General features: G+C 44.2%; 1 protein-coding gene across 3 annotated transcripts in view; it reads left to right on the top strand.

Moving 5' to 3' along the window:
• Nucleotides 1-11,621, top strand: part of Dapk1 (death associated protein kinase 1) — a 210,393-nt gene that overhangs the window by 130,562 nt on the left and 68,210 nt on the right. For all 3 annotated transcript variants that reach the window (XM_023699135.1, XM_023699134.1, XM_004639380.2), the window contains exons 4-9: nucleotides 8,321-8,459; nucleotides 10,017-10,146; nucleotides 10,306-10,354; nucleotides 10,439-10,465; nucleotides 10,942-11,094; nucleotides 11,374-11,419. In XM_023699135.1, the coding sequence (XP_023554903.1) occupies nucleotides 8,321-8,459; nucleotides 10,017-10,146; nucleotides 10,306-10,354; nucleotides 10,439-10,465; nucleotides 10,942-11,094; nucleotides 11,374-11,419 (544 nt within the window). The remainder of the gene's footprint in view (nucleotides 1-8,320; nucleotides 8,460-10,016; nucleotides 10,147-10,305; nucleotides 10,355-10,438; nucleotides 10,466-10,941; nucleotides 11,095-11,373; nucleotides 11,420-11,621) is intronic.

The following is an 11,621-nucleotide window of genomic DNA, read 5'->3' as shown; positions in this document are numbered from 1 at the left end:
GACAAAACCAAAAATGCGTTTTGAGATAAACAACTTACATTTTTTAATTCAAAGGAGATAGAGTTCATTTAGAAGAGGCCTTAATGTTAGAAGCTTTTTAGATGACATTCATTTGATTTGGGAGCAACCCCGTATATAAGGAAGGAGAAAATGCCATTCCTAGACTTTTTTTGAGAGTGATATTTAGATGTTCCCAACCATAAATTCATACATATTTCTCAAATAAAAAAGAAATACATTGTATTTCATCTTTTCCTTTATATTTTTTTTTAATTTAATGAGGTCCTCAGTGACCCTAGAAGTTTAAATTAGAATATGAAAGTGAGAAAGCGTGGCTCCTTCCAGGCTTTCTCTAGATCAGCAGTGGTGAAACTCGTACAGATAAGTGCCCAGACTGCCACCCAGATCACACCTATTCATTGCAGAGTGCCAGTACTGCAATTAAACTGGAACACTGGGGGAAAAAAAAGCTCATACTTTTTTTTTTTTTGGTCTTAAAAGAAAAACAACACTTGTGCCGTAGGCTCATCACTACTGGCCTAGATTAACAAGAAAAAAACTAAAGACAACTAAATAGCAAGGGTGAACTGCATTTGAATTTTTAGTGTATTTAGTGTTAATGCTGAGAGGTAGTAAGGCGTCACCTCATTACTTCCCATGTGGACATCAGGGCAGTTATGTTTAAAAGAATAATCTCAAAAAGTGTGGGGAAGTTGCTGATATAATTTTATAATTTTATGACCTAATTTGGATTTTTCTTCCCATTTTTCTGACCTAAATGTTAAAATTATTCTTATAGTGAATGATTGAAACTCTGCTTGTTAAGTATCCAGTGCAAAGCACAGATCAATCCAAAAAAGAGGTTTACTGAACCCTCTCTTATGTTTTTTTTCTCCCCTGAGTTTCTGTAAGATTCTATTTGCAGCTTGTGGTCAGTTACTGCTCTTATGGCTTGGAATTGGAGGCTCTCCTTCCACACCCCTGAAACCTATTGAGGTCTTAACTCCTTGGATCTCATAGTATGATATTATATGATTATTTGGAAGCAGGGTCCTTGCATATATAATCAAAATAAAGTGAAGTCACTCGGTAACCCTTAGTGCAGCCTGACTGCTAACCTTTAAAAGGGGGAGAAGTTTGGACACAGTGAAGAGACAGAGGAGAATACTATGTGAAGCCACACGATTAGAGTGAACATTGGCAAGCCATGGGGCATAGCAGGTCTTCAGCAAGCTGTCAGAAGCTGGGAAGAGACAAGACATGAGGCCCCAGCAGACCTGCAAGGGAGAAAGGCCCTGCCAAGACCTTGATTTTGATCATCTCTAAAACTGTGAGATAATTACCTCCTGTTACTTTAAACCACCTGATCTGTGATACTCTGTCAGGGCAGGCCTGTAGACCTAAGCATTCCAAAATGTACAAAGATGGCTTCAGCATTATTTTTGGTCCTCCATGCTGGTCTACATCCTTGAAATTCTCCATCCATATGTCCACTTCAAGCCCTCTTGGATCTAGATGAGCTTCTGGCTCACTTCTGGTGCTGGGCGACTTCTGAGTCAGCTCCCACCCTGCTTGTGTGCATCATCTGTGAATAGTCTACCAATAGGCAGTAGCCCAGCTAGCCCAAATGGACACCTAAAGATACAAGACTGTAGGACAAGGGACTTGATCAGGTTTAAAGCCACTGACATTCTGGGGAGATGTGTTACACATCAGTGAATAACTACAATAGTGTGTTCTGTGCTTTGCATTAATATTGTCTTTTTAAATAATGGATTAGATTGTTACATATTTCTGATTGAATGTGTCTATGTTTAGTGCAGACAGGATATAGCAATTAAATATCAGTGACTTAAAATAATAGAATTTATTTCCTACTCATTAGCATATACATGTGACAGCCTGGGGGCTGTCCTCCACACAGTGACATATTTCTTTTGGTTCTGGTCTCTGCTGTTCTTGGTCTTCCTTAGAATCTCTTAGTTCATCTGTGTTGAGGTGGCTAGAGAAAAACGTGAAAATATGAGTGGAGGATGATGTAGGATGTGTCGGGGATAAGGCCTAAAGAGGCACACATCACTGTGCTCCATATTCCATTGGCCAGAGTGAGTCTTAAATTTGAGATGCCTGAAAAATGCACATTAGCTCTGCACCTATAAGTAAGGGTGAACGTGCTAGACAGTTGGGAGCCCTGCCACACCCACACACAGGATCATAGAACTTGAGAAGGGAATAAGAGCTTCTCAGAAGGTGGCCTGTGCACGTTAGGATTACACACTAAAAGCAGATTCTCGGTCCTACTCAGGAAATAGGTTCTAGGACATTGCATTTAAAAACTTCCCCAGTTATCATGAGGAACATGAAAGTGTAAGAAGCACTTAGCATAATTGTTCAATTCTCTTATAGTTAACAAAATTGAGGATCAAAGAGGTATTGATCCTTCACTATCTCCCTTCCATTCACCCATACCTCAGGCCAGAGTTGGAGTTTGTGGTCCCTTGTGGTCACACCATCTCCCAGAGTGTGCGTGCTAGGGGTCAGGGCCCCAAGCATATAACCCAGGAAATCCTGGTTCCTGATTTGTTTCACTGGCTCCCAATCACCAACTCCACAAATTTGGTCTATGGGGAAATATACCCCAGTACTGAAGAATACTAATTATTGTTTTAAATGAGCCACATCAGCATATTGCCAGGAGTCTTAGCTGCATAGATTTGGACGAGAGTTGATCTAGAATCAAATCCTATTGTATTTTTGGGCCATTCCTAGCAAGAGTCAGAAACTCTTCATACTGTCTTAATAATGGAAATTGGAGGCCTGTAGTAGTGATAACTGAGAAAAATTTTATTGCAATTTCCTAGAACCCATTTTCTGTGCATACTACCTAGAAAGTCCTTTACTTTTAAGGCTCTGAGATATCCCAATTAGGTCGTATTATGGCTTAACTTGAGGGCTTTGTTGGTAGTGAATGACTCAGAAAAGAGAAGCAATCTTTTTTTTTTTTTTTTTTTTTTTTTTGTGGAACCGGGGATTGAACTCAGGCCCTTGTGCTTGCCAGGGAAGCACTTATTCCACTGAGCCACCTCCCCAGCCCCAAATCTTTTTTAACTTTTGATAAAAACAGCAAATGTTAATCAGCATGCATTTTTGCACAATTTCCATGCTATGTTGGGAGTCTCTGACTCAAAGACCTAGTAAGAGAGATTCTAAATCTGCTCCATAAAATACCCATCTCTTCCATCAATTTTCCTTCGTTCAAACAAAACGTAGAATGTACTGCAAAAGGTAGCAAAGCGTTGATCCATTTCCTTGTTAACATTAAGTACTTAACAACAACTTTTTTGGGGTGTATAGGATCTAAGTTGCCTCGGGGCCGGGGAAACGGCTCAGTAGAATAAACACTTGCCTGGCAAGCACAAGGGCCTGAGTTCAATCCCCGGTTCTGCCAAAAAAAAAAAAAAAAAGAAGGATCTAAGTTGCCTGGGCTGAGATTGAACTTGTACTCCTCCTGCCTTAGCCTCCCTGAGTGCTGGGATTAGACAGGCACCTCCATGCTTGGCTCAGTGCAGCTTTGTGAACATTTAAGTTGATGCTAAACGTGTATGTAGAAAGATCTGTATAGAAAAAGAAGGCATTTTCCACATTCTGAGATTTGAGGATTTCCTAGAGGGGAAATAGTTAAACAGTGGCTATCATGTTTCCAAACCTTTGCTAAAATCATTTAATTTCATTTATTTTGATTAGTGCCTAAGGGTTTAATAAGCAGAGTTCATGCCTAACGCATCTGCCATCCTCCATTGCCGTGATGCAGATGAGCCCGTCAGGGGCAATGAGGAGGCTGAGTACATCTGTAGGGATGAAGCAGGACAAGTGCACAGGTGAGGAGCAAGGACGATAAGTTACACGCCAGGCCTTCAGAGCAGGCACTCTTCAAATGAGGGCTCTCTTCATCCTGACGTCTGAGCTCCCTGGATAAGACACAATGTAAATGGTGACAGGAACAATGTGGAGTATCAAAATGTCACGGGAGAAGGGTAACTGAAGAAAATGAAAGGCCCAGCTGGTATCCCCGTTCTTGGCAGTGCTGCTCAGCAGTCCTGGTTCCTGACTTAAGGGCTCCATGTTTTCCTGGTCCTCACTCCTCTGACTGGAAGTTGTGTTGCTCACATGTGGAGACTGAATAGGCATGAGGTGAGCAGACCAGACAAGGGCAAGCCTGATTTTGTTGGGTGAGACTAGTAATCAGACCGTGGGCAACACGGCTGGCATTCCAGCCATTCAGTCCCAAACTTTGTGGTGTGCAGGCTGAGTTCTGGAAAGCAGACTGAGATGGAGAAGTGTGTGCAGGTGCTTGTTGAGATCTGCATTTAGGATCTGCACTTGGAGAGCAGAAAGAAGCAGAGTGGGGGTGGACAAGCTGAGCTGTCTCAGAGGCTCTGCAGGAAGCCAGCCAGCCAGCAGCTTAGGAGCCACAGTGGCCCTGGGGAGCTGTTGAGGTTGGGCTGAGATGATTTAGTCTTTATATCCTCGGTTGGCAAATTACTGCTTGTGCCATACTCAAGCTGCCGTGTGTTCTTAGTAAAGTTCTGTTGGAGCACAGCCATACCCAAATATCTGCATGGCTGCTTTCCTACTACACTAACAGAGGAAAGGCTTTCACGGTGCCCACAGCCCACAAAGCTTACAATATTTAGTATCTGGCTCGTTGTAGATTTTCTGATTTGTACTTTATGTGCCTGCATTGATCAGCCACTGGATGTGGGTTTCCTGGGGAAGGTGTGATTTGGAGTCTGGTGGCTCTGAAGCACACACAAACCCTGGAGAAGGTAAAGGCCATACACCTTCAGCACTGGGCAGCAAGTACTCCAGAGAAGTGGCACTGGAGTGGCACTCATGATGACCTTTATCTTGTCAGCAGTGGAGTGGGTGAGGAATTCTGGAAGCCATCAGATGGACAATCTCTGGCCTGCGAGTTCACCTGCAAGCTGCCTTCCTGGCTCGCTGCTCTGTGGCCTCTTCCCCTATGGGTGTCCCACTGTGCAATGGTTCTCCACAGGGCATAGTCGCTGGTGAACACTTGGAGTTATTATATCTGCTGTGAGGGGCTGAGCTGGCCTGTGAAGGATTCCTCCCAAGTCACGTCTTCTGTGTCTCACTGACCACAGTGATCACAGGGAGGTGGAGTCCCACATGCCAGGCCTTGGGGAAGAATGGCAGATCCCAGCATACATGGGTACATGGATAAGGTCCTGCTACAGCCATCTTTAGGAAACACAGAATGCCAGTGTAGGCAGTGCCATGCCCGCAGCAGCCACCTAGGTTGCAGAGTTGCCTGTACACATCCGTTCCAGCTCCTCAGTTACTGGCCTCTTGTGGGCAGTTTGAAGTGACTCTGTGGGAGCAGCCTTTGCCCCATGGCAACCCACAGAGCCTTTTGCAGAATATCATGGTATACCACTGCTGCCATGGGAAGAATTCTAGTTTGAAGCCACATGAAAGAAGGACATCAGAATGGATTGGGCCTCTGTCCTTTCTGGAACCCCAGACCAACTCTGTCAACTATGATTGTTCCACCTATTTTATTTAAAAGGGATCTGTGTCTTGATGAGGCTGAGTCATCTAGTAGGATGTGACTTTGAAGTTCCTTTAGCTTAGATGCTTCAACTAGCAGAGAATGAGGTTCCTGACCTGAAGAAGTGAAGGTTAGTAGGGGAAAGCAGCCAGCAAGGAGGCCAGAGTGTGGGCTGAGGCAGCTGTGGTGCCCTGGTAGGCAGGAAAGGTAGGGCATGCAGCCCATAAGAGAGATACTGGGACCCTGTACTTCACAGCCATTTGGGAGCTGTGAGATTGCCCCCTGCTCCAGGCAGCCAGACTCCAGCCACTTCTTCTGAGGAAGGCAGTATGTGGGTGTTCATGGGGATGCAATCTGTGAGCGAGACGAGGTCAGCGGTCGGTGAGCAGGGCAGGAACCATAGTCTCCAAGGAAATCTCTGGCATCTCTGTTCTGCTGCTCCCTTCTTGCTCTTCCCTTCCTCCTCTTCATCCTTTCATCTTTCCTGTTCCTTCTCTCCCTGCATCCCTCCCCAGTTTTGGGACATACAGCTGGAGGCTGTGCTGGAGCCGGCCATGGGGAGGGGGGGTGCATCACAGTGTTCTGTGCAGACAGTTTCCTTTATGAAAGGATCAGTAGCTCTCATCTTTTGGACCTCAGCATGTGCCAGAATGTCAGTACTGGTGCCAGAAGTTTAATCCTCATAGCTTTCAAAGAAAATAGGTCCTTTGTTGAAAAATGAGGCTTAGAGGGAAGAGAAAGCCTACGAGTCAGTGTTAGCCATGGCAGCACTAAGACTTGAAGCAGAAGGTGCTGTCTGTGGACCTGCAGCACTGGAATAACCTCTGTCTGAGCCGTGAGAGACGCCACACCCAGACATGCCGAAGAGAGCAGAGCACAAACAGGCAATCAGGCCTCTGGCAGGACAGTTGCTTTCCAACGTCCTGATTTCTTTTTCTCCCATATAGTTGAAGGATTCCCCCACCTTGTGTCCTTAGGAGCAGTGAGATGCAAAAGGGCCTCACACTTTTGGAATGGGGAGCCCTAGAGGATTCATGGCTAAGGACATGGGGCACTGTGTCTACCCAGAGCAAGGTGAGGGTGAAAAGGGGCAGGCTTCCCCTGCAGAGAGCCCACACCTCCTTCGGCGTCTGCTGCCCACGTGGACACCTGAGCATTGCAGCTGGGCTCAGCTCCTGTGCTGTGCCCGTGAGGGAGGCCTGAGGATCTTCTCAGGAGGCGTGCTCCTGCCAGCTCCTTGAGGAAGAGTCCAGGGCTATGAGGGTCAGCACACTTTCTGAAGAAGTCAGAGGGAGGCTTTACAGAGGAGGTAGGAATGACCATTTGGAAAAATTAGGCTCAGATTTTGGAGCACTTGCTGGGAATGCTGAATTTCTGGTTTCCACCTTGAAACTCCTCATGCAGAAGGTTGTAAGTAAGGCTCACGTCTGCATTTGGAAGTTCTGAGTTTGGAAGAACTGCATCCCATGCAGTTCTGAGGCTGGTGGACCCTGGACTGTGTATATCAAGACGGATAGCAATTTGAGGGGATCTAAACCTTTTCTTTAAAGCAAACAAAAAAAAAAGAACCACTTTTTGTAAATATAGTTTATTTTCATAAGTACCAGTTTTCTTACTCCACATGGATGTAGATCCATGGGTATGTCTCTGTTTCTGAGGCTGTCTCACCAGGAAAAAGGTAAAAAATATGACAATTTTGTTAAAAATTACACTTACCATATTGTGAATATATGGATAACCTTGCAAAGATTAATTTATAAAAATTCTTACTAAAAGCTGTTTTTGCTATTAATCACTAGTGTGATGTTTTAAGGGGAATTCTCCTGTGCTGCTGGATAAGGAATTCTGAGCATTGCGGCATGCCCAGCTCTGGGCTGGGAGGACATAACAGTCCCCATGGCTGAGGGGTGCTGGCCACTGTTCTCCAGTCTGGCCGGGGAGACAGACTAGCCATGGATATTTCAATTTTGTGTAAGTTTATTCTCAATAAAATATTTCTTAAATCAATTACCTGATATGATTTTTATTGATCACATTTATAATTGTACATGTTGATATGTAAACAAATAATAAACCAAAAGAAAATTCTTGTTTTTAATCTTTTATTTATATATTTGGTACAGGGTCTCACTATGCAGCTTGGACTCATAGTGATCCTCCTGTCTCAGCCTCCCCAGCAGTGGGATTACAGGCATGACCATCACGCTTGATTTCAGTGGCCAGCTTGGCTTGGGGCCAGCACAACATGCAGTCCCGGGGATCAAACCTGGGTCCTTGTGCTTGCGACTGCCAAGCTATCTCCCCAGCCCCCCAAAGAAAATTCTTGTGAGGCCATTTGTAGTTGGGTTGAAAGAAACTGATTAACAGAGATTATGAGCTTTCTATGTACTAATTGAAAAAGGATGATTTATTCTATAAATCGTGTGCAACACTGACATGTAGTTTTTGGGGGGCTTTTCCCCTCAATAATTTAAGACCTCTAAGCACGTTTAAAATGTTTCAGAGATTCATTGTTCTCTGTCCCCTTGTTTGTGAACATGACTGCTGAGGCAAGCAGTCCCCAGGTGCTTTGAAGCAGTACGTGGATGCAGTTTTCAGAATGCAGAGTGTGTGTCTGTGCTTGGTGGTTTGGTCACATCTTCTTACTTCTTTGTAAGTTTGAGATTTGAGCATGCCATTAAGTGTAGGAAAGAACAAGTCTCTGTAGATCAAAACTGTCACCAGTAAACTCTTCTTTTGGGTTTTCAGTGTTGCAGGTGGTGAGCTGTTTGACTTCTTAGCTGAAAAGGAATCTCTGACTGAAGAGGAAGCAACTGAATTTCTCAAGCAAATTCTTAATGGTGTTTACTACCTGCACTCACTTCAGATTGCCCACTTTGATCTTAAGGTATGTTGCTGAGCGTAAGCCAGGAAAAAGCTTATGTTGACCATAGCTGTGGTGGTTTGGTTGCTAAGGAAAATTGAATGAAACATCTGAAATGCATCTTTTTCTGTATAGATTTAATAAGTGGAACTACTAACATAGATTGACAAGTATGTAATGCATGTCATCTGACAGGGAGCTGTCTTGGTTACTTTTCTTTCATTACTGGGACAAAATACCTGCTGCCCAAAATGAAGGAAGGAAAGGTTTATTTAACTCCCAGTTTGTCAAGACTTCAGTCCATACTCGACTGATTCCAAGGCAGAATGTCACATGGCAGAGGGGGATAGTCCTTGGCAACATAAAACCGCAAAAGCAACAGGAGCAAAATAGGAAGAACTGTGGCAAGTATCTCTCCCTCTCTTATATTGCATTCAGGCCATCTACCCCAGGTTTGGTATAGCACTCACACCCATAATCCCAGCAGCACTCACACCCATAATCCCAGCAGTGGATCATGAAGTAATCACAACCTCAGAAGCCGCCCCATGACTGCATGAGGCTTTGGGGGGACATTTAGACACAAACCATAACAGGAGCCTAACCTTTTTGTGGAATAGAGATTAAGATGAATGATTGTGTTCAAGGATCTTGGGGCAGAGACAAGATCTTACAACCAGGTTTTAAGCAAGGGAGCAGTTTCTTAGTTTCTAGAGTATTTTCCACCTGCTGTAATCAGCAGGTATGGTTTCCAGGCACCTGTGGCCATTAGAAAGGGTTTTGTTCTTGGCTGCCCACCTGATGGAGAGGCTACGCTGATTACAGAGAAATTCTAACTCTTAAGATTGACTGTGTAAAGTTTTTGACTGGCTAGAGGCAAGATATTATGGGCAATGAGAAGGCATACAGGTCATGATCCTGGCCATCAGAAAGCGGTACTCTTTGGCAACAGGAAATGATGCTGAGATTTATGTTCCAGCTCAAGGCAGTGAGAAGAGATGTAACGGAACATGACTCAGGTTGTTGGAGAGGAACGAGGGTTCCATACTCACCCGTAGTGGAGCTGTCACAGCCCCATCTGTATCCCCAAGTGCTCATTAACCACACCCCAGTGGCAGCTTGCTGCAATATCTGCAGCTCTGCATGATATCGTGTTCCAGCCCTGGGAGCTGGAAATTCCATGAATAAATGGGTGTGCAGCATTTTTGACAAGGAGGACTTGGGAGGTATAGGAAGGGTTCCAGCTCCCTGGAGCTTCATTTGGATTAATGCTGAGTTCTTTTTCTTTCCGGCTTGCCGCAAAGACCTGAACTGGTCACATCCATCTTGATAAGACAGCTTGTCATTCTGGCTTCCTCCTATTTCCTGCCTCTTCTCCCCTACCACATGTCCCCTGGTTCCCCCCCAGGCACTCAACTCTGGCCCTTGTCTAAGCCAAAGCATCTGTCTTCTCTCTGTGTTCTTTCAATCACTCCTCCTCTCTCTGTTTGTTGTTGTTATTTTTTAGGAGCAAGGAAGAACTGTTCTTCCACCTTCTCAACGTCATGCTATAGCTCTTTAATTTTCTCTCCTTTTTTTAAGCCTGAGAACATAATGCTTTTGGATAAAAATGTTCCCAAACCTCGGATCAAAATCATTGACTTTGGCTTGGCCCACAAAATTGACTTTGGAAATGAATTCAAGAACATATTCGGAACACCAGAGTTTGTTGGTAGGTTTCTTTGTCCTTGTGATATTCTGTCTTGTAAACTGTATGCTGGGACAACTTCCCCAGCTGTAAGCGCACATCCCTAGCCCATGTTTCTGGTTGTTACATGAGTCTGCCAGTTTTCTGCCTTCCTGAACTAAATAAATGTTTATTTCCTTTCAGCTCCTGAGATAGTCAACTATGAACCACTGGGCCTCGAGGCAGATATGTGGTAAGAAAAGATCTTGTTGTTGCGCTCCTTTTTATTTAGTTTGCTACTCCTCTGACCTGGTTTTTGTTTTGTTTTTCTGTCTAGGAGTATCGGGGTAATAACCTATATTCTGTAAGTAACCAAATCCACCACTTGGATTCTTTCCTTTTCTTTGAGGTCACATGTTTACTCACTGAGTGTGCCTTGTCAGTCCTTATAGCTTGTGCGTGCTCTTATGGAAACATAATCTTTTTATACCCCAAACCTGTTTCGTTGACTAATTAAATGTCACCAGAAACTGCAACATAACCATTGTGAGAAGGCATGTCCCCTGCAGGGAGACTAGAAGAAAGGATTTATGTAAAGCTCCTACACACTATTTCAGATTAACTCTTAAAATGAATCCTTTACATTGGATGGATGTATTTGTTTAAGACAGTTAAATGCCCTATAAAATCTGATAGAATGTTAAAGTGCCTGCCCAAGAACTAAATTTGAATCTTAGTTCCTCTCCCCCATCAGATATTAGTGGAGTGAAATGACAGCATAAGGTGTCAACCACAATAGGTCAACCACTCATATTTTGTGCCCCACTTTGTTTTTTACAGCCTAAGTGGGGCCTCTCCATTTCTTGGAGACACTAAGCAGGAAACATTAGCAAATGTATCTGCGGTCAACTATGAATTTGAGGAAGAATACTTCAGTAATACCAGTGCCCTAGCCAAAGATTTCATCAGAAGACTTCTGGTCAAGGATCCAAAGTGAGTATCTGTCATTCCCAGGAGGGCTGGGCCATGTTCCTGCAAAGAGCCACCCTTCTCAACCCAGCATGCTGTGCATAGCACTTCAGAAAATGTGCTCAGGACTCTGTACTCCCACATTCTATCCCTCCACATGACATTACCAAAGAGAGACCAGCACATGTGCCTCTTCTGTAAGACACATCCTGCACAACTCAGAAGGCGGGTGGGCACAGAACCCACCACTGTGCTTTCTGCCATGTTAACCACATCTTTTCTCCCTCCCTCACTCTCCTGAAGGAAGAGGATGACAATTCATGACAGTTTGCAGCATCCCTGGATCAAGGTGAGCGTGCACTGCTTTAGTCATTTCATTAAGCAGCTGCTTTGGATCTCCTAGAATTCACTTGTTTTGGAATACTAATAGCTAATATTCTTGCCCTGAACGTTCCGTGTGCTGTGGGTTCCATATATTAAAGCACAGGTAAGTGTATCCTAACAATCACAGAGGTGGAAGAAGAAATAGACATTAGAAAAAGTCAAGTTCA

This window comes from Octodon degus, unplaced genomic scaffold, assembly GCF_000260255.1.
Source record: "Octodon degus isolate 3935 unplaced genomic scaffold, OctDeg1.0 scaffold00111, whole genome shotgun sequence".
Classification (NCBI taxonomy): domain Eukaryota; kingdom Metazoa; phylum Chordata; class Mammalia; order Rodentia; family Octodontidae; genus Octodon; species Octodon degus.
This window is presented reverse-complemented; position numbering and strand designations above follow the sequence as displayed.